This window comes from Chiloscyllium plagiosum, unplaced genomic scaffold (genome assembly GCF_037043375.1).
Source record: "Chiloscyllium plagiosum isolate Xiang-an unplaced genomic scaffold, Cpla_swu_hap1 HiC_scaffold_9, whole genome shotgun sequence".
Taxonomy (NCBI): Eukaryota; Metazoa; Chordata; class Chondrichthyes; order Orectolobiformes; family Hemiscylliidae; genus Chiloscyllium; species Chiloscyllium plagiosum.
The window spans coordinates 88,924,647-88,947,199 of NW_028270147.1; the positions used below are offsets into that span (position 1 = coordinate 88,924,647).

Below are 22,553 nucleotides of genomic sequence, written 5' to 3' on the forward strand. Positions count from 1 at the left end.
GTGGGGAAGGGCTGTTTGAGTCAAACAAAGTAAAAGGGAACATGAAATTTCGGGGGTGGGGGGTGTGAGGGGGTAAATGTGTGTACCTGGGATCCAGGCAGATCCTGTACTCATGGTGTCCACAGCAAGCTACATTCCCTGCTATCACTGGCCAATCTCTCAAAGCAAAATGCAACCAGAAAATGTTTGGGACAATCTCAGCTGAGCAGCTTCAGATATGTGTCTGCCAAATAGGTCCAAGTCAGGTCTTCCCTGTGAGGGGAGTCAAGTAGTAGCTTATTGTAGGTGTGCCCTGTCATACAGGTCTGCACTTGGTCCGAAACATCGTGCAAAGTGATCAGAGAATGTGCAGTGAAGATAGTAAGGTGTTCACAGATGTCAGAAGCTAATGTATGTTCACAAGGTGTGAATGCAACTCCTGCCTATGGTTCCCTGAGATGTTGTGTCTTGGTCACTAGCATTGAGGCTTTCCATAACCGGTCATGAACTGGTGTCGCTCTGACCTCTACGTTGAGAATTCTTGGTGTCTTGTTTGCCTGTGGTGGATGATCTGAGGGGAAACTGCATATTCGTGAGATATGCAATTTATAAAGTCATTACCAAACAGTAATCCTGATTACTGCACCACTGAATGCTGCCTTACAAGAATCTCACATTGATCCCTCGAACTTTGATGCAGCGAGTGGCTCCCATTGGTGAGATAGGCCTTCTTGCACATTTCACATTATTCGGCCACAACGTTTCTCCATTGTTGATGTTGTTCAGGCCCTTATCAGGTTCTATCCATGATTTTTACACTATTCTCCCTCATGCATTTATTTAGCATCTCCTTTTAAAACATTGGGGCTATTTTCCTCGACTGTTCCCTATGGTATCAAATTCACCCTGAGAGGTGGCAAATGGAGTCTAATGCAAAAAAGTGTGAGGTGATTCACTTTGGAAGGAGTAATAAGAATGCAGAGTACTAGGCTAATGGTAAGATTCTTGGTAGTGTGGATGAGCAGAGGGATCTTGGTGTCCATGAACGTAGATCCCTGAAAGTTGCCACTCAGGTTGATAGGGATGTTCAGAAGACATACAGTGTGTTAGCTTTTATTCGTAGAGGGATTGAGTTTCGGAGCCACGAGGTCATGCTGGAGCTGTATAGAACTCTGATGCGGCCGCACTTGATGTATTGTGTACAGTTCTGGTCACCGCATTATAGGAAGGATGTGGTTACAGAGGAGATTTATTAGGATGTTACCTGGTATGGAGGAAAGGATTACAAAGAAAGGCTGAGGGACTTGAGGCTGTTTTCGTTAGAGAGAAGAAGGTTGAGAGGTAACTTAATTGAGACATATAAGATAATCAGAGGGTTAGATAGTGTGGACAGTGAGAGCCTTTTTCCTCGGATGGTGATGGCTAGCACAAGGGGACGTAGCTTTATATTGAGGAGTGCTAGATATGGGCAGAGGTCAGAGGTAGTTTCTTTACTCAGAGTATTAGGGGCGTGGAACAGACTGCCTGCAACAGTAGTAGACTTGCCAACTTTAAGGGCATTTAAATGATAATTGGATAGACATATGAATGATATTGGAATAGTGAAGGTTAGATGGGTTTCAGATTGGTTTCACAGGTCGGCACAGCATCAAGGGCTGCGCTATTATGTTCTGTGTTCAAATGTTTGTTTTTTAAGTCATAGAGTTATAGAGATGTACAGCATGGAAACAGACCCTTCGGTCCAACCCATCCATGCTGACCAGATATCCCAACCCAATCTAGTCCCACCTGCCAGCACCCGGCCCATATCCCTCCAATCCCTTCATATTCATATACCCATCCAAATGCCTCTTAAATGTTGCAATTGTACTAGCCTCCATCATATCCTCTGGCAGCTCATTCCATACACGTACCACCGTCATTGTGAAACATTTGCCCCTTAGGTCTCTTTTATACCTTTCCCCTCTCACCCTAAACATGTGCCCTCTAGTTCTGGACTCCCCCACCCCAGGGAAAAAACTTTGCCTATTTACCCTATTCATGCCCCTCATAATTTTGTAAACCTCTATAAGGTCACCCCTTCGCCTCCAACGCTCCAGGGAAAACAGCCCCAGCCTGTTCAGCCTCTCCCTATGGCTCAAATCCTCCAATCCTGGCAACATCCTTGTAAATATTTTCTGAACCCTTTCAAGTTTCGCAACATCCTTCCGATACGAAGGAGATGAGAATTGCACGCAATATTCCGACAGTGGCCTAACCAATGTCCTGTACAGCCGCAACATGACCTCCCAACTCCTGTACTCAATACTCTGACCAATAAAGGAAACCATACCAAACGCCTTCTTCACTATCTTATTTACCTGTGACTCCACTTTCAAGGAGCTATGAACCTGCACTGCAAGATCTCTTTGTTCAGCAATACTCCCTAGGACCTTACCATTAAGTGTATAAGTCCTCCTAAGATTTGCTTTCCCAAAATGCAGCACCTCACATTTATCTGAATTAAACTCCATCTGCCACTTCTCAACCCATTGGCCCATCTGGTCCAGATCCTGTTGTAATCTGAGGTAAGCCTCCTCGCTGTCCACTACACCTCCAATTTTGGTGTCATCTGCAAACTTACTAACTGTACCTCTTATGCTCGCATCCAAATCATTTATATAAATGACAAAAAGTAGAGGACCGAGCACCGATCCTTGTGGCACTCCACTGGTCACAGGCCTCCAGTCTGAAAAACAACCCTCCACCACCACCCTCTGTCTTCTACCTTTGAGCCAGTTCTGTATCCAAATGGCTAGTTCTCCCTGTATTCCATGAGATCTAACCTTGCTAATCAGTCTCCCATGGGGAACCTTGTCGAACGCCTTACTAAAGTCCATATAGATCACATCTACTGCTCTGCCCTCATCAATCCTCTTTGGACTACTTCAAAAAACTCAATCAAGTTTGTGAGACACACTGAGTGATTCTGGGTTTTAACTACAATTGTTTTAACTACATCTTATAAATAGCTTTGTCCGTGCCATTAACTGACTGGAAAATAGCTAGCACTCCAACACTGAAGCCAATAAAAATTACAGAACCCTTCCATTACCCAGAATTGGCAGTGCCCATCTCCATTAGTACTTAAAAATGATATCAAAATTTATATAGCACCCTGGACATCCTCAGAAAATCCCAAAGGACATTTTGTAGCCAATGGGACATTTTAAAAATGCGGTTAGTCTTCTTTTCTGGCAAACACGCCTTTATTCTGCACACAGCAACACTCCAAAGGGAATTTGTTTCATCTTTTTCTTTCCTGTTGCTCTGTGGTTGCTTAACTGCACAACTACAGCATTTACATTTGAAGGGTATACCCTAATTTTTATCATGCCTAATTCTTTTTAATTACTTCCCAGGGTTTATCCACAGGTATACATGTTTATTGTGATATTTCCCATGTATAATATTTGCACAACATTGATAAAAATAATCATTGATTTATGACTCATTTTCCCAGCTATTAAGATTCATATCAAATTCTGCTATATTAATTTGTTCACAAAATTCATAAAGATACTGTGGGCATAACCTTAATTGTTTTTGGTTAAGTCCGAGTTGTTTCAATGTTTACAGGGGGATTTCCACTCTGAGTTTGGTGTTTTCTTGCCATATCTTAACAAACTCAGCTCAGTCACTACCCGTGTCATGTCATGTCCAATCCCAGCCGCAGTTTGCCATGCACTGTTCCCAAAACAGCGGGTATCCAACAACAGACTAGTACCCCTTGCCCTGTGCCATCTTTGAAGGACTGCCATTCACCCAACCCGTGTTGGCAATCGGTGTTGCCCTAAATCCGCAATGTGGTTGCGCAGCTACCATGGAGCCATGCTACCCAATGACTGATGTTCTCTCCCACATATAACCCCGTTCTCTCACCCTGGTCACTGTTGAATCACCATGCTACACAGTCTATATGCGCTGCTGAGTTTATCTTGAAGATAAAGTGATTTTCTTTTGAAATTTAATGCTAATAATTGTTCCTGATACACAAATGCATTATTGTTAGGAATCCGCCACCAGCCAGTGGAATGCTCGACATCGCAAACACATCACTGACTTTCTCATGAGCTTTCCTTGTGAAATTCCACACCCTGCTTCATGAATCTACCCTGTGTGCCAGACTTATTGTCCTGTTAAATCCCACTCTGAGAAAGTGACTTGTCCACAGTTTACGCCATAACTAATTTGATTTGATTTATTGTTGTCACATGTATCTCGAAACAGTGAAAAGTTTTGCTTTGCGAGCAGTACAAGCAGATCATAACATACAAGGACATACAGATCTTAGGGTGTTTAGGCAGAATGAGGCATACAGGGTGACAGCTGCATAGGAGATGCATGAAGCCCGATCAACACTTGATTCAAAATTGGATAGGTCCATTCAGCAGTCAAGAGTGTGGTGCTGGAAAAGCACAGCAGGTCAGGCAGCATCCGAGGAGCGGGATAAGCCTTTCATCAGAATGTCCATTCAGCAGTCCAACAACATCAGGAAAGAAGCCGTTCCTGGACCTGCTGGTGCGCCTGGTCAAGCCTCTGCCTCCTCTGCCTGACGGAAGAGGTTTTTCAATTTTATCCTTCAACCAGCATCAAACAGATCAGATTAGCCAATCATAGCCACTTACTCTTTGTGGGAGCTGACTATCTTACTTCTATGGCATCTAGTTCTGATCTAACCATCAAACATCTTCTCTGAATGACACTGTCAAATACTTTCAACGTCCCAAAAGGCATGATGAGGATGTCTCTTCAGTGTTCTTGTTTCTCATATTTAATGTAAAGTCCCTTCAGTTCTTCCCTGGCAGTGTCGACTTCATTTGAGAACAACAGTCCCAGCTGCATTTCTGTGCATCCTTCTTACTTTGCCTGACATTCATCCCAGAGGAACTGCCAATTGGTGGAGTAATTAGTTTTGTGGCAGGAATCCCATGATGAGACCTATCAAGAAGAACAATCAAAGCCTGCAGAACAGAGACATTTTTGTCCTACTGGTGTACTTCTGAACAGGTTCTGTTACGGGATCTTATAATATCTTCCTTTACGGATAGATGAATGGTTGAACCATTTAACAAAAATTGCTGAGAGTTGCTGGGATACTTAAGTGCCCTTTTTCACTTGTAAATATTGATCATTACAACAGAGCGGTGATGAGCTTGTCTCTGCAAAAGCAGGAAAATTATTTCTGTTGACAAACCCTGGTGTCCACTTTAATTCAATGCGTGCATCAATTTGTTGTCTCAGGAAATGCATCAAAACATAACTAAATTAATCTCCCTGTTCCTGACTATTGCACATTTAATCTCAGCTGAAATATTCGAGCATAAAGTAAAACAATCAAATCAAATGCATACAATCTGATTTTAAAGAGGAAGCAAAACATGATGATACAGGGTCTGTGTGGCTAAGCAGTTTGAATGGAGTGAGATGTACGAAGTGTGATCAGATGGAGTGTGGAACAGATTGCACATTTGTTTTTTTATATGATGTGTTAAGTGCAAAGAGGAGAAAATGCCCCAAAAGCCCAATCGCCTCATCTGAACCACTGCCATGTTGTGTCAGGAGAGTTAACTCTCTGCCACATTAATACTCATCTCAACTCCCTGGTTTACTGCAGGTGTCGAGGGGGGATCTGTGGGGAGGACCAGCACATGTAGAAACCAAGACTATCATAAATTAGCACCTTCTGGACAGGATGATGATAAAGTACCAATTGCCAAAATCGTTCACTTTTTGCAAGATTTGAGACACTCAGCGCAGGTTCATGTGGAGCCTGTGTCACTTTCATTTGTCATAAAAGGTAATTGTACACGAGACTCATTAAGGTCATGAGGCACAATCCGAATAATGTTTGCCAATGGTTTCCCTCGCCTCTTGTTGCGGCTTTGCGAGGAAGGAGCCTGCAGAACGGCTGTCGGTATTCAGCTCATTGTGGTTAGTTGTCAGTGATCCAACTGACATTTCTTCAGTGGGCTCCCAGATCAGTTAGATGAAACGTTCGCCGTTAAGTGGAAACAGAGGGTGAGGTTTTTAACCTGCGAGTGGAGGAGAGCAGGGAGAGGTGGTTAAACACAGGAATTGGCTGTTCAGACTCCACCCCATACCAGGGGCCACTTCCTCAGAGGTCTGTTTGGAGCATCTCTGTCACTGCCCACAAAGAATGGCAAGGCACAGAATAATAGTAGGAGGCCATCAGAGACTGACTGGAAGTTTCATCGAGGAACCCCCAGACATATTTGCAAATAACCCAACTGATGAACTTCTGGCAGCACACTGAGGGCTGATACTCTATGCAGGCTTTGAGGCCTGCTCTGCCTGCCTGATTTTCAAAAAAAAAACCTGTAGAGCCCATTTCATTCAGGACCTGCATTGGTATGTCTTCATGTGAAGTACATCACAACATGACTGAGTCTCCCTGTTCCTGACCATGGCCCATTAATCTCAGTGACTACAAAATACCCTGCAGAGAGGTCCATGCCTGCTGAGGAGTTCATTTTTAACTTACAAGTTTAAAAATATTGACCGAAGGATGGTTCATCTCTCCCACTCTCACCTGGAAAAACACGCTCCTGTTTCTTCGCTGCTGGAGGGTTTCCAACTTTGCAGCCTGGTGTGATCTACTGCTAAAGTGGGCGGCACAATGGCTCAGTGGTCAGCACTGCACGGGTTCAATTCCCACCTCGGGCGACTGTCTATGTGGAGTTTGCGCATGCTCCCCGTGTCTGTGTGGGTTTCCTCCAGGTGCTCCGCTTTCTTCCCACGACCCAATGATGTGCAAGTCAGGTGGATTGGCCATGCTAAATTGCCCATCGTGTTAGGTCCATTAGTTAAGGGTAAGTGTAGGGGAATAGGTCTGGGTGGATTACTCTTTGGAGGGTCAGTGTGGACTTGTTGGGCTAAAGGGCCTGTTTCCACACTGTAGGGAATCTAATCGAAGTTGTGAGATTTTGACTCCAGTAGGTTTGTACCTGATGAGGTAATACTGCTTTTAGCTCCTATAACAAAAATAAATAGATTCGGGTGACATAGAACTAAAAGATTCAATTAACACTTTACAGCAACTGATGCAATGCATACATTGCAGGAACACGCACTTCAGTATCCGGGCTAATACTATCCGATTCCGTTAGAAAATTCTGTTAGCACATTGCCATAAGCATGTCATGCTTCAAGTGGCCCCAGGTCAGACTGAGACTGAGACCTTTGTGCCCTTGGGTCACATGCTTTGATATGATGATGAAATAAAGAGCATGTCTCTTGAAGGCACATTTAGAACTAGTTGTGAGCCCAGTTTCTAGTGTGAAATCCTGTCCCTTCTCACGAGCATTCAGAGACCAAGGCTGATTGCATCGAGCCTTTGCAATAAAGGGTTTTGAAAGGATAAGTTGAGGGCTGTATTCTGTTGGAGGAAACCAGCCTAAGAAGGTACATTCTTAAAAGTAGTTCACCCACTTCAGATGGAAACTCAGGAGAAAGTCTTCAAGCAATTATTTTTTAAATTAATTTGTGGGATCTGGCATAACTGGTTAGAGCAGTATCTTTTACCCATCCCTAATTGCTCAGAGGAGCAATTAAAGGTCAACCATATTGTTGTGAGTTTGGAGTCACATGTAGGCGAGACCAGGAAAGGATGGCAGTTTCCTTCCTAAAAGGACATTAGTGAACCAGGCAGGTTTTTCTGACAATGGATTCATGGTCAACATTAGAATCTTTATTCCATTTTTTTTATTGAATTCAAATTCCACCATCTTCCATGGCGGGATTCAAACCCGGGTCCCCCAGAACATTGCATGCGTCCCTGGATTAACAGTCCAGATGTAATGCCGTTTGTCCATGACCACCCCCTTACTGATGGATTATGGAATTATTTACCAACCTCTCTGCCCCAGAGACTGTGAATTCTGAACTTAAAAAACATGACTAAAAGTACTCAGCAGGTAAGGAAGTATCTATGGAGAGACGAACCGAGTGAGGGCAAGTTTACTTTTTGATTTTCTTTTGTTTCAAAGTTCCAGCATCTGCAGAAGTTCACTGTTGTTTTGGTATGGTTATGAATACTGGGTCAATTGAACTGTTCTTGAGATGGGTGCATTTTTCTCTGGGTATTGGCTGTGGTATAAATGTGCGGAAGAGGAGTTGAGCTACAGATCGACTGTGATCTCATTGAAGGGTCCCTGCTGTTTCTATTCCATTTGTATCAGTGCCAACAACAGGGTCAGAGCATCTGGCTGTCATGTAGTTTACACCAATGTATCCATTCATTGTCCATATAGAATTAGGTGCAGGTGGATGGAATCTATTCAGTGCTGCAGTGCGGCGCTTAAGAAATAGAGCAACTGGTTCTGGGGCAGTGCTTCACTCAGAGCTGATTGAGAAGAGAAGCAGCGATATTAAGAATAATGATCTGAGTTTGTAGTTCACATTGAATAGATTCTGCAGTGTTGGACCACCCTCCCCCCTGACAACCAGAGCCAGCAGTGCCCAGGAAGTACTGGAAGCGAACATTGTCAACTCGTTTAAATCCAAGGGGCTGCGGTGTTAGTGAGACATTTGTGAGCCTCTATACAATTTCTGCAGAGTTCACAGGAAAAGATGCAGCTGCCCTCAGAAAACAATGAAATGTGAAGAACTTGCAGGCAAATGAGAGACAGGGTTAGTGTGTATATGTGAGGCTGTGTATCCTGCTGTGCCATTAATTGCCCATTAACATTGTAATGATTTTTAAAAACTAGGACTTTACAAGGTCCATGAAACAGAGCGGGCAGTATATGTATCCTCCATTGGGAAGCTGCCAGGCATTACTGAATGAGCAGTTTCACAGAGGTTAGTTGTTAAAATGGCGCTCCAGGGTTAATGAGGTGCACCAGTCTTAACCAGGCGGAACAACTGTTATTTTACTACTTAGCAAAGTAGCGGAACAGATTAATTGTTTCTATCCTTTCCCTGGTCGTGTTTCAATCACATGGGCAGCTGGGGAGAAAGACATGAGAAGCCCATTTATCAAATAGATCGAAAGGAAATTATACCTGATATCTTGATGGCTCAGTTTGTAATTGCGCTGCACTGAGTCAAATTGAACCATGCAAATAGGCAATTCAATTCCTGCTCGGCGTTGAGTTCACCGACATCAGTAAGGCAGCTACATTAATTCCACAGTTGTCTCAACTTCTCATGTACAAAATACTGCAGATGCTGGGAGAGAAGCTACAGGTCAGGTGAAGGGCAGGGCAAGAACCTTCAGGAAAGTTTGGCACAGTGGAAGGAAGGGACATAGCATTTGATATTAGCTCCAAATTGCAACACCACTTCCTCTAGGCCTATACCCTTTTTCCACAGTATGGAAAATATAGAAGGTAGGGAAATAGATGGTGACATCTTGAAACATGTCCATATTACAGAGGATGAAGTGCTGGATGTCTTGAAATGCATAAAAGTGGATAAATCTCCAGGACCTGATCAGGTGTACCCTAGTACTCTGTGGGAAGCTGGACCTCTTACTGAGATATTTGTATCATCGATAGTCACAGGTGAGATGCCAGAAGACTGGAGATTGGTTAACGTGATGTCACTGTTTAAGAAAGGTGGTAAGGACAAGCCAGGGAACTATAGACCAGTGAGCCTGATGTCGGTGGTGGGCAAGTTGTTGGAGGGAATCCTGAGGGACAGGATGTACATGTATTTGGAAAGGCAAGGACTGATCAGGGATAGTCAACATGGCTTTGTGTGTGGGAAATCATGTCTCACAAACTTGATTGAGTTTTTTTGAAGAAGTAACAAAGAGGATTAATAAGGGCAGAATGGTAGATGTGATCTATATGGACTTCAGTAAGGCGTTTGACGAGGTTCCCCATGGGAGACTGATGAGCAAGGTTAGATCTCATGGAATACAGGGAGAACTAGCCATTTGGATACAGAACTGGCTCAAAGGTAGAAGACAGAGGAAGGTGGTGGAGGTTTGTTTTTCAGACTGGAGGCCTGTGACTAATGGAGTGCCACAAGGATCGGTGCTGGGTCCTCTACTTTTCATCATTTATATAAATGATTTGGATGTGAGCATAAGAGGTATGGTTAGTAAGTTTGCAGATGACACCAAAATTGGAGGTGTAGTGGACAGCGAAGAAGGTCACCTTAGATTACAATGGGATATTGATCAGATGGGCCAGTGGGCTGAGAAGTGGCAGATGGAGTTTAATTTTGATAAATGTGAGGTGCTCCATTTTGGGAAAGCAAATCTTAGCAGGACTTAGACACATAATGGTAAGGTCTTAGGGAGTGTTGCTGAACAAAGAGACCTTGGAGTGCTGATTCATAGCTCCTTGAATGTGGAGTCACAGGTAGATAGGATAGTGAACAAAGGCATTTGGTATGCTTTCTTTTATTGGTCGGAGTATTGAGTACAGGAGCTGGGAGGTCATGTTGTGGACATTGGTTAGGCCACTGTTGGAATATTGCGTGCAATTCTGGTCTTCTTCCTATCGGAAAGATGTTGTGAAACTTGAAAGGGTTCAGAAAAGATTTACAAGGATGTTGCCAGGGTTGGAGGATTTGAGATATAGGGAGAGGTTGAATAGGCTAGAGCTGCTTTCTCTGGAGCATCGGAGGCTGACGGGTGACTTTATAGAAGTTTATAAAATCAGGAGTGACATGGACAACTTGCCCACCACCTACATCAGGCTCACTGGTCTATAGTTCCCTGGCTTGTCCTTACCACCCTTCTTAAACAGTGGCATCTTTTCCCTGGGGTGAGGGAGTCCAGAACTAGAGGGCATAGGTTTAGGGTGAGAGGGGAAAGGTATTAAAAGAGACCTAAGGGGCAACTTTTTCATACAGAGGGTGGTACGTGTATGGAATGAGTTGCTTGATGAAGTGGTGGAGGCTAGTTCAACAGCAACATTTAAAAGGCATCTGAATGGGTATATGAATAGGAACGGTTTGGCGGGATATGGGCCGGATGCTGGCAGGTGGGACTAGATTGGGTTGAGATACCTAGTCGGCATGGACGAGTTGGACTGAAGGGTCTGTTTCCGTACTGTACATCTCTATGACTCTATACCCAAATCATTCATATCCACTGAATAAGAGTAGCTGTGAAATTGAATATTTCGGGGCAGCACTGTTCAAATGTTTGCCATTACTGTCCCCATACCAGCCAATTTAAATCTGGTTTGCTTGACATTTCCCTAATTCATTTAATTTTCTCAAGTGATCTAGTCTGTGGTAACCTTTTCCTAAGATCCATCAACACAACACTCATTTCATTGATCTCGGCCTGTGATTTTCCCCAAACAATTCTGAGGCGTGTCAATCACAGTTGTCCCTTTTTAACTACTAGTAACTATTTTCTGTAATTAAATGGGAGTGTCAATAGCTCCAAACATATCGATTATGTCTGCACTCCTTTTCTCAAAAACAGCTCTGTCCACATCCTGAGTTCCCTCTTCTACCAATATTGTCATCAAGACAGTTTACAAAAATTGGTATTGTGTGATAGTTTTCCAGTTTTGTCTGATGTTCAGTCAAGCTTCTGTTCATGTGAAAGGTTTCAACCCTCCTTTAAAATGATTTGTCTCGAGGACCCATATTTTCCAAATTTCTACAAACTGAAATAGAAAAATTTGAATATGCTGTTTTTCGTTAATACAGCTAATTTCCCCTTTTATCCAGACCAGCCCCCGCTCCCCCCCCCCCCCCCGAACTGCCACTGCCATCCAACCCAAACCCTCGCCTCAATTATTTTTCTCTCTGTTTAGAACTGGGTCATTTAATTTCTGTACTCTGTTCTGTATTCCTTGTGCCAAGCTGTTTTCTGCATGAATATTATTCTCATCAATTTCATCCTTCATTATCACCTCACCCAGGGTGATCTTGCATTCACAGCCACTTCCTGATTCAAATAGCTCATCGCATTTTATCTGTTCTGCCAGTGTGTTAGCACCTTCTCTGTTCAGATGTAGTTAACTCTTGTGAAATCGCTCCCACAGTAAATGCCAAAGCCCATCTAAGTGAAACTCCTCTCCTTAATGCTTTCTTTTCCTTCCTGATTTGTGACTGTTATTGGGAAAGTAATGGAGATGCCACTAGTGGAGTCTTCAACTCAGGCTTTTTCCCTAATTTTCAAAAGTCATCCTGTGAGACAACAGAACCCTCTGCATCATTGACTCCCTTCATGCATGAGGTGATGGCATAACTGATTGAACAAAGCTCACTGCCCCTGAGATGATGCAGTGATGGAGACACTGACTGTTCTGTGCTGTTCAGTATGGAGTTCAGGACTTTAACCCAGTGCTGGTTAAGCTTGGCAATATATTTCCAAGTCATGATGGTGGGGCATTCAAGTGTTGATGTTCCCATGTGCCTGCTCTTTGTGTCCTTCTATTTGTGACAGCCTAGAGTTATTATCATGGGACTGTTAATCTGGACTCCCAGGTACTGTCCTGGGGACCAGGCTTCAAATCCTGTCCTGGCAGATGGTGGAATTTGGCAGAGGTGCCCTTTAAGTTGCTGTCATGTCTTTTGCAAATGGTGCAAAGGTTTAAGGCATTAGATGATGGGGTGCAGGTCAAACAAGTGTTCTTATGCTGGATGAATTTGAGTATCACAAGTCTTATTGGTTTTAGATTTCTCCAGATCACAGTGGTGTTGGAAAAGCACAGCAGGTCAGGCAGCATCCGAGGAGCAGGAAAATCGACATTTTGGGCAAAAGCCCTTCATCAGGAAACAGATTAGATTCCTTTAGATTCCTCCAGGCAAATGGAGAATATTCCATCACACTTCTGATATTTACCATGTAGATCGTTGAAAGGTTTTTGCTGGCTGGATATTGGGATTGAGGGAATTGAGAGACGAGTACTCATTGCAGATTTCCTAGCAACTGACCTGCTCCTGTCGCCGCCATATTTGTATGGCTGTCCACTTCAGTTTCTGGTTAATAGTGACTACTGATGATTGCTTTTCCCCTGACCCTGCTCCTCTTGATGGGGATAGTGTCAAGGGAGCTTTACTTTCAGTATAAAAGGGTAGATGGAGACTTCTGTTTTCTGAGGAGTTGTAAATGCTGCTGATCGTTGTGCAATCATTAGTGAAACATCCCGTTGCTGATCTTTATAATGGCGAAAGGTCATTGATGAAATTTCACAGGTAGTCATGGAAGTTGAGAAGGTGTTTAGCCAGCTTGCTCGGACCTTTTGAGTATTGGAGTTGGGACATTATTTTAAGGTTGTACAGGACATTGGTGAAACCTCTCCAGGAGTACTGTGTACAGATCTGGCTGCCCTGCTGAAGGAAGGATATTAAATTGGAGCAGGCTCAGAAAAGATTCAAATTAGATTAGATTCCGTTCAGTGTGGAAACAGGCCCATTCAGCCCAACAACTCCATACCGACTCTCCGAAGAGTAAGCCACCCAGACCCATATCCCTCTGACGAATGGACCTAACACTATGGACAATTTAGCATGGCCAATTCACCTGACCTGCACATCTTTGGACCCTGAGAGGAAACCGAAACATCTGGAGGAAACCCACGCAGCATGGATTAGAATGTGCAAACTCCACATAGACAGTCGCCTGAGGCTGGAATAGAACCCGGCTCCCTGACGCTGTGTGGCAGCAGTGCTAACCACTGAGCTACCATGCCACCCCATTTACCTGGAAGGTTTGAGTTATAAAAATAGGCTGGGAGTTCTTTCACTGGAGTGTAGGAGGTTGAGGGGTCACCTTTATAGAAGTTTATAAAATCATGAGGGGCATATATAAGGTGAATAGCAAGGGCTTTTTCTTTTGGGTTAGGCATATTTTTCAGGTTAAAGGAAAAAGATTTAAAGAGACCATACAGAAATGGTTCATATGGGGAATGAACTGCCAGAGGAAGTGGAGGATGCAGGTACAGCTACAATCTTTAAAAGACATTTTGATAAGTCCATGAATCGGAAATGTTTGAAGGGAAATGGGTCAAACGCAGGCTAGGGCGGCTAGTTTGTTTTGGGGACAGGGTCAGCATGGTTGAGTCGGACCGAAGGATTTGTTTCCATGCTGTATGACTATGACTGTATAAGCAGCTGAAGATAGTTGGGCTTGGGACACTTGGCTGAAGAAGTAGGTGGTCCTGTGGCAGAGCGATAGTGTCCCTACCTCTGGGCCAGGAGGCCTAAGTTTAAATATCACCTGCTCCAGAGATTTGTAATAAGACATCTGAACAGGGTTAATTAGAAATAATGTACTCTGAGGGACTCCTGCGGAGATGTCCTGGCACTGAGATGACTGACCTTTACTGCGTATGATTGTAAACAGTGGACAGTTTTGCTATTGCTTCCATTGACGTCACTGCAGCTAATGTTCCTTGTGCTAGTTGGGGCAAGACATACCTTCTAGTTTTCACACAAACTCCCAGACAACACTGAGAAGGACTCATTGGGCTCAGATGAACAAGATATGATCTTATAATGCTCAAATCTGGTGCTTCAGTCAGTGCTGGGAGTCCACTCGGTTCTTTTCGTGTTGTATATATTCTTGTAGCAATTCTGATTAATTGCTTTCCACTGAAAAATGGTTTCCATGTTCTGTAAAATGTCTGAACATCTGAGAGGCAACAAGGATGTCAAAGGCAGTGAGACTGGACTGTGAAAGTTTGTGTTAACTGTCGTTATCTTCCCGATCACAGTGACATTTCTCCATGCGTCACTGATCCTCGGCCCTGGAGTCATCTCTTCTGTTGCTGTCTTTCGTGCTGATTTGATGTCCACGGCAGGAATTCCCATCCTTCATGGGAGGCTAGAGCTCCCAAATCTGAGAGTTTGCACTGTCGTGTGTGCAACCACTCCAATTTCTCCTTCCCTCCCTTTCCTCCCAGTTTGGAGAGTAACCAGGCTTCACACTCCACTGTCTGCTACCAGTCCCTCACCACTCTGATTCCACTCTCAAACCTGCGCTCCAATAAAATCTCTCCTGCTTCCTATTGTGGAGACATTTGCAAAATTGAATTCAACGGATCTGGGAAAATTGTTTCATGTGATGTGTTTTATTCACTGCTGCAAACCACAGTGAAAAGGCTCGGAGGTCACATGAGTACAAGAGGCCAGCCAGTACACTGGAAAAGTACATTACCTCCAAATATTCTGTCGCTCATTTAAGCAAACTACAGACACAGGTATTTGAAGTTATGAGTTAGACAACATATATGGTCAACTAAAGAAGTTACGTTGTCCTGCAGAAACAAAAACTGTTAATTCCGGTCTGTTGTCCCATGTTTGTCAACTCTATCCTGTCCCTTGTCTGTCAGTCCTCGCAGGTGCATTTAATCCATTAGCTCTGAAGTGTACAGGCACAGCATAGTTATGGCTAATCAGGCACCGTTGCTGGTGAAGTCAGTTCTGGGGATTGGAGGCAGCTTACTGGGATGCAGAGGGAACAATTAATTGTGAAAGGGGGCAGCAATGAGAGTGCTTTAGAGTGCATGGGTTACTGCGGGGGTGTGGGGAAACAGCCACCCTCGCTTGATGTGGGGATGGGGTCAGTGCAGCATGGTGGTCAGAGTGGCTAAGCTCAAGACTAGCGGGGCAGAAGGTAGTCTCCCTCAGACAGGGTTCCAACACAAGTAACCTGTGTAATTTCAGACTGCAGTTGTGATTCCTTTTTGCTGTTGCCTTACTGTCTTGCAGCTCTGAAAATTCACTCAGTTTCCAGTTGACTGTTCTGATATCATGCTTCATGTTGTGCATTTTAGTGGTGGCTACAAACTAAAGAGCTCTCAGTTACACTAGAGGTCGCGTGACTGTGGCAAGCCAGCTGGACAATATGTACAGGATGCTGGATTATTGTAGAAAAGTCAAAATGTTTCTCTGGGAAAGGAAGCCTGTCAGTACTGTCAGATTTGATCGTACTGCTGTCCGAAATCAGATAGTTAACTATTAATGCCCCGAAGAATGGACAATGCACCTCAGAAACTCTGTGACCAAATAAAGTCTCATTAGAGTTTGATGTGACACGGGTAAAGGAAAATCCACAGTGTGTAAAATGTACTTTCTACAGGTGAAATGTTGGACCCATTTTTTCCTTGTTCTGTTTTCCAGGAATGGTTAACTTCAGTGAAGTGACAGGATACCCTATGGTGCAGCACTGGAAGCTCCAATCAATCCAGTACCACGTAAAGCTTAACCAGAAGACCCTCTCTGCAGGTGAGCAACTTCACTGTTCGACTTACTTGTGCATTAGTGTGTTATTGCTGCTCAATTACTATGTCACTGAAATCTAAACAATACAAAGATTACACGCAGGAGATCATTTGACCCACCTTTTTGTGTCCACACAATTCGGTTGAATCTCACCTTCCAGCTTCTGGTCTATAACCCTGATGTCTCACATATTTAACCAAGACTTATTTTAACCGGTTGAGATAGCCTGTGCACTATTTCAAATATTGGGTTTCAGACTCCACTATCCTCAGGGTGAATGGATTTATTCTCCATTTTCTTCTAAAGCTTTCACTAATTATTTTAAATCCTTGTCCCCTGGCTATTGGACCCTCTACTGAGGGAATATATCCTTCTTAAGCACTTCAGCTAGATCCATCACAATGTTTTATGCCTCCATTTAGCTTCCATTCACCCAGGGAAGGCAACACAAACCTATCTGTGTTCTCCCCATCGCTAAATTCCTCTATTCCTCTGGGGGCAGGGAAATTATGATGCTGTGAGGCATGACTTAGGATGTGTGGCCTGGAAAAGTAAGCTTCAAGGCAAGGGTGTAATTGATATGTGGAGCTTGTTCAAGGAGCAACTATTGAGTGTCCTTGATAAGTATGTACCCGTCAGGCAAGGAGGAAAGGATCGTGTGAGGGAGCCGTGGTTTAATAAGGAATTGGAATCCCTTGTTAAATGGAAGAGGGCGGCCTATGTAAAGATAAGGCGTGAAGGTTCAATTGGGGCGATTGAGAGTTATAAGGTAGCCAGGAAGGACCTGAAGAGAGAGCTAAGAGCAGCAAGGAGGGGACATGAAAGGTCCTTAGTTGGTAGGATTAGGGAAAACCCTAAGGCTTTCTATAGGTATGTCAGGAATAAAAGAATGACTAGGGTAGGAATAGTTCCAGTCAAGGATAGTAGTGGGAAGTTGCGTGTGGAGGCTGAAGAGATTGGGGAGACACTGAATGAATACTTTTCGTCAGTATTCAATCAGGAACAGGACATTGTTGTCAATGTGAGTACTGAGTCACAATTAAGTAGAATGGATGACTTTGAGGTATGTAGAGAAGAGGTGTTGGAAATTCTGGAAAGGGTGAAAATAGATAAGTCCCTTGGGCCTGATGGCATTTATCCTAGGATTCTCTGGGAAGCAAGGGAGGAGATTGCAGAGCCATTGGCCTTGATTTTTATGTCCTCGTTGTCTACAGGAGTAGTGCCAGAAGATTGGAGGCTAGCAAATGTGGTTCCCTTGTTCAAGAAGGGGAGTAGGGATAACCCTAGTAATTATAGGCTGGTGAGTCTCACTTCTGTTGTGGGCAAAATCTTAGAGAGGATTGTAAGGGATAGGATTTATGAACATCTGGATAGGAATAATGTGATCAAGGATAGTCAGCATGGTTTTGTGAAGGGCAGGTCGTGCCTCACAAACCTTATTGAATTCTTTGAGAAGGTGACTAAGGAGGTGGACGAGGGGAAAGCAGTAGATGTGGTGTATATGGATTTTAGTAAGGCGTTTGATAAGGTTCCCCATGGTAGACTACTGCAAAAAATACGGAAGTATGGCATTGAGGGTGAGTTGGAGGTTTGGATTAGGAGTTGGCTGGCTGGAAGAAGACAGAGGGTAGTAGTTGATGGCAAAGGTTCATCTTGGAGTGCCGTCACTAGCGGTGTTCCGCAAGGATCTGTTTTGGGACCATTGCTGTTTGTCATTTTTATAAATGACTTGGAGGAGGGGTTAGAAGGTTGGGTGAGCAAGTTTGCGGATGATACGAAAGTCGGAGGAGTTGTAGACAGTGAGGAAGGATGTGGCAGGTTACAGCGGGATATAGATAAGCTGCAGAACTGGGCAGAAAGGTGGCAAATGGAGTTCAATATAGCTAAGTGTGAGGTGATTCACTTTGGTAAGAGTAATAAAAAGATGGGGTACTGGGCTAACGGTCGGATACTTGGTAGTGTGGATGAGCAGAGGGATCTTGGTGTCCATGTCCACAAATCTTTGAAAGTTGCCACCCAGGTAAATAGTGCGGTGAAGAAGGCATATGGCGTACTGGCTTTTATTGGTAGAGGAATTGAGTTCCGGAGTACTGAGGTCATGTTGCAGTTGTATAAGACTCTGGTGCGGCCATATCTGGAGTATTGTGTGCAGTTTTGGTCGCCATACTATAGGAAGGATGTGGAGGCACTGGAACGGGTGCAGAGGAGGTTTACCAGGATGTTACCTGGTATGGTAGAAAGATCGTATGATGAAAGGCTGAGGCACTTGGGGTTGTTTTCATTGGAGAAAAGAAGGTTTAGGGGTGACTTGATAGAGGTGTATAAGATGATTAGGGGTTTAGATAGGGTCGACAGTGAGAATCTTTTTCCACGTATGGAGTCAGCTATTACAAGGGGGCATAGCTTTAAATTAAGGGGAGGTAGGTATAGGACAGATGTTAGGGGTAGGTTCTTTACTCAGCGAGTCGTGAGTTCATGGAATGCCCTGCCAGTAGCAGTGGTGGACTCTCCCTCGTTATGGGCATTTAAGCGGGCATTGGATAGGCATATGAAGGATAGTGGGCTAGTGTAGGTTAGGTGAGCTTGGATCGGCGCAACATCGAGGGCCGAAGGGCCTGTACTGCGCTGTATTCTTCTATGTTCTATGTTCTATGTTCTATTCCACAATCTTCTGTAACACTCTTCTCTAATGTGACCACATCCTTCATGTGATTTGGTGATCAGAACTATGCGCAGTACTGTAGCTGTAGTAGAGTTACTCTTTTGTACAATTCTAATATCACCTCCCCACTCTTATACTCTAAGCCTCAGTCTTGAAAAGCTGAAAGCATGAAAGGTGTCTTCTTGAACAGCTCATCTATCTGTTCTTCTGCCTTTAGGAACCTATGGTTGTAACTCTAAGGTCCCTCAGCTCCTCTACACTTCTCCGAATCATGTCATTTATTGTACATCCACTTGCCTTATTTATCTTCCTCAAATGCTTTACCTCACACCTCTGTGGATTGAATTCCATTTGCCACATTTCTGGCCATCTGACCAGTCTGTTTGCAACTTCCTGCAGTCTACAGCTTTCAATCGAATCGCCAATTTGGTGTCATCTACAAACTTCTTAAATATGCCACTTCCAATCTAATAATATGGGACCAAGAACTGAGCTCTGCGAAACCTCACAGAAAACTATAATCCAGTCACAAATGCACCTGTCCACCACAACTATTTGCTTTAATACTGAACTAACTTTCCATTCATTACAGCCACTCTAGCAGTGCTGTTTCAAAGGTTTTAAGAAAATTACAGATTCAAGATGGAGCGGCACGTTGGCTCAGTGATTAGCACTGCTGCCTCACAGCACCAGGGACCCAGGTTCAATTCCTGCCTCGGGCAACTATCTGTGTGGAGTTTGCACATTCTCCTTGTGTCTGCACGGGTTTCCTCCGGGTGCTCCGGTGTACTCCCACAGTCCAAAGGTGTGCAGGTTAGGTGAATTGGCCATGCTAAATTGCCCGTAGTGTTATATGCAGGGGTAAATGTAGAGAAATGGGTCTGGCTGGGTTGCTCTTCGGAGGGTCGGTGTGGACTTGTTGGGCCGAAGGGCCTGTTTCCACACTGTAGGGAATCTAATCTAATTCAAGCCTTAGTCCAGAACATAATGTATGTAATTTCAGCTGATGTGTCAATGTCATGCTGACAGAATGCTGTAGTGCCTGAGGTGTCCTCTTTCAGGCAAAGATGTTAAGCTAAGATCATGTCTGGTCTACTCCTGCGAATGTACAAGATCTGGGGAGTATTCAGAGAACTGGAGGAGGGATTGCCTTGGTATCACAGCCAACATCTATTCCACAAGCAACTTCCCAAGAGAGAGGTTACCTGATCAATGAATCCTTCCTTGTTTGTTGAGTCTTGCTGTGCACAAACTGGTCGGCCAAACAAAAGTACTAACAATGCTTCAGACCTGCGTTATTGACTCGGTCATGCATTAGAACATGAAAGGTGCTATATAAGTTCAATTGTCTATAATTGTTGCATTAGTTTTAATTAAACAAGCTTTATTCAAACTGTTTGACAGTGGGGGTGAAAGAAAGCTATTGAAGAACTGAATTAAGTGTTTATAAATTAACCGTTAACAATAATCCTTCACATGGCCTAAACTCATAACTGAGAGGAATGCGGCTTTATTTAAGACTATAAAGGGAAATAAATAATTTCTGTTCATTTAATTACACTCCAATTCTTTACATCAAATGCAAATTAGTGACTCCTGTGTAAAGAGGCTGTACACAACACTAAAAACTATACACAAGGTGCAATTGTAAGTGGCTTTTAAAGCTTATCTGCAATTATAATTAGGGAGGCATTGTTTGCCGAGTCAAGTCTAACATTGTGGTAAGCAATTAAAACTGCAAGTATTCTCCAGCACTGTGACTCCATCTGTTCGGAGTACTCTAGTTGACTGTTTCAACAGTTTACTTCATCCATCAGAGCAGGTACATAATGGGATGGAAAAAGCACCCACAGTTATTAGCAGCTTGGAAAAAAGTAAAGCTGTTGCACGTGGGGCCACTCCAGTAGAAAAAGTGATGAATATTTATGAGTAAAAGCAGAGTGGTGATTTTGAGATTGTCTGTCACTCATTTTGATGAATACAAGTTGAAAGAAATTCAAAATTTATTATAGATCGTTTAAAACCATTTTTATTAAGCCATTTACAAGCATAGTAAAAATCCAATTTCCTTCCATCAAAAGGAAAAAAATGTAATTTCTCTCTGCATATTGAATTCTGGAGTACCTGAAAATGCTCTGTTTTTCTTAAACCAGCAGTCTACCCATGTTGATTCAATGGTGAATGAACTACTTGATGTGATACTGAGATGTGAAGGTTCAAATTCATTTCCGCTCTGTTATCGCTGATCTCAATGAGCGTCATGGTTAACGCATTGTACTTGTCCTTAGCACCCTTGACAAGGGAAAGGAAAAATCATACAGGAACACTGTTCCTATTCATGGTGCTGTACGGCTCACTGAATGTTCTCTGAGACTTCTGCCTTGATGAATGTCCTTTGCCCTGCAGGCAGGTCATTCAGCAGTACCAAGAAAGTGCTTGAGATTATGGAGAAGATCTGTCGCTCAGGTTGTGGATCAGGTTGTAAGTTTGCTCGCTGAACTGGCCGGTTTGTTCTCCGACATTTTGTCACCATGCTCGGTAACATCACCAGTGAGCCTTCGGTAAAGTGTTGGTGTTCTGTCCCACTTGCTATTTATCTGCCTTGGTTTGCTGTGGTGGACGTATCATTTCTGAGAGGAGGGTAAATGGGATCCAATTTGATATGTTTTTAATGGCATTCCAGTTTGAATGCCAGCCTCTAGGAATTCCCATGCATGCCTTTGTTTAGCCTGTCCCAGAATGGATGGGTTGTCCCAGTCCAACTGGTGTCCCTCTTTGTCTGTGTGTTTGGATACCAATGATAGTTGGTCATGTCTTTTGTTGGCTAGTTGGAGATCATGTAACCTAGTGGCTAGTTTCCTGCCTGTTTGTTCAATGGAATGTATGCTGCAGTCCTTGCAGGGTATTTTGTATATGACATTCATTCTGTTGGTTGTTTGTATGGGGTCCTTTCAATTCATAAGGAGCTGTTTCAGCTTGATGGTAGGTTTGTGGGCTACCATGATGCCCAGAGGCTAGAGTAGTCTGGTCATCATCTCCGAGATATCTTTAACGTATGGCAGGGTGGCTAGAGTCTCTGGGCATGTTGTGTCTTCTTGTTTAGGTCTGTTGTTATAGGAATTAGTTGTCTGTGCTTATCGGATAACCATTGTTCCTGAATGAATTGTACAGGTGATTTATATCGGCTTCTCATAGTTGCTGGGTGGGGCAGTGTGTTGTGGCTTATTTAAATATTGTCCTGATGCAGCTCTGTTTGTGGGTGTTGGGACAATTGCTCCTGCAGTTGAGTATCTGATCAATGTGTGTGTGTGGCTTTCCTAGCCAGTCTCCTTTCTAGTAGACACTGGTCTGCAATTCTTCATTGGCTTTTGGTTCTACTGTGACGTCTAGGAAGGGGAGTCTGTTGTTGTTCTCTTCCTCTTTGGATAAATTTATGCCATGATGTTGTTTACATGTTTGTGGGTTCCTTCTAATTTGTTGCATTTTGTGATGACAAAGGTGGCATCCACATAGCGGACCCAAAGCTTGCGCTGGATTGCAGGAAGGGCTGTTCGTTCTAACCTCCTCATAACTGTTTCTGCTAAGAATCCTAATATTGGTGAACATGTAGGCATCCCATTGATTTGTTTGTAGATCTTACCATTGAAGCTGAAGTGGGTTGTGAGGCACAGGTCTACTAATTTGAGGATGTTGTCCTTGATGGAGT

The 22,553-nt window shown here is 43.6% G+C and overlaps 1 protein-coding gene across 1 annotated transcript in view; it reads left to right on the forward strand.

The window, feature by feature from the left end:
• Positions 1-22,553, forward strand: part of astn1 (astrotactin 1) — a 2,207,527-nt gene that overhangs the window by 1,749,908 nt on the left and 435,066 nt on the right. The window contains exon 15 of the mRNA XM_043700015.2: positions 16,084-16,188. Coding sequence (XP_043555950.2) covers positions 16,084-16,188 — 105 coding nt within the window. The remainder of the gene's footprint in view (positions 1-16,083; positions 16,189-22,553) is intronic.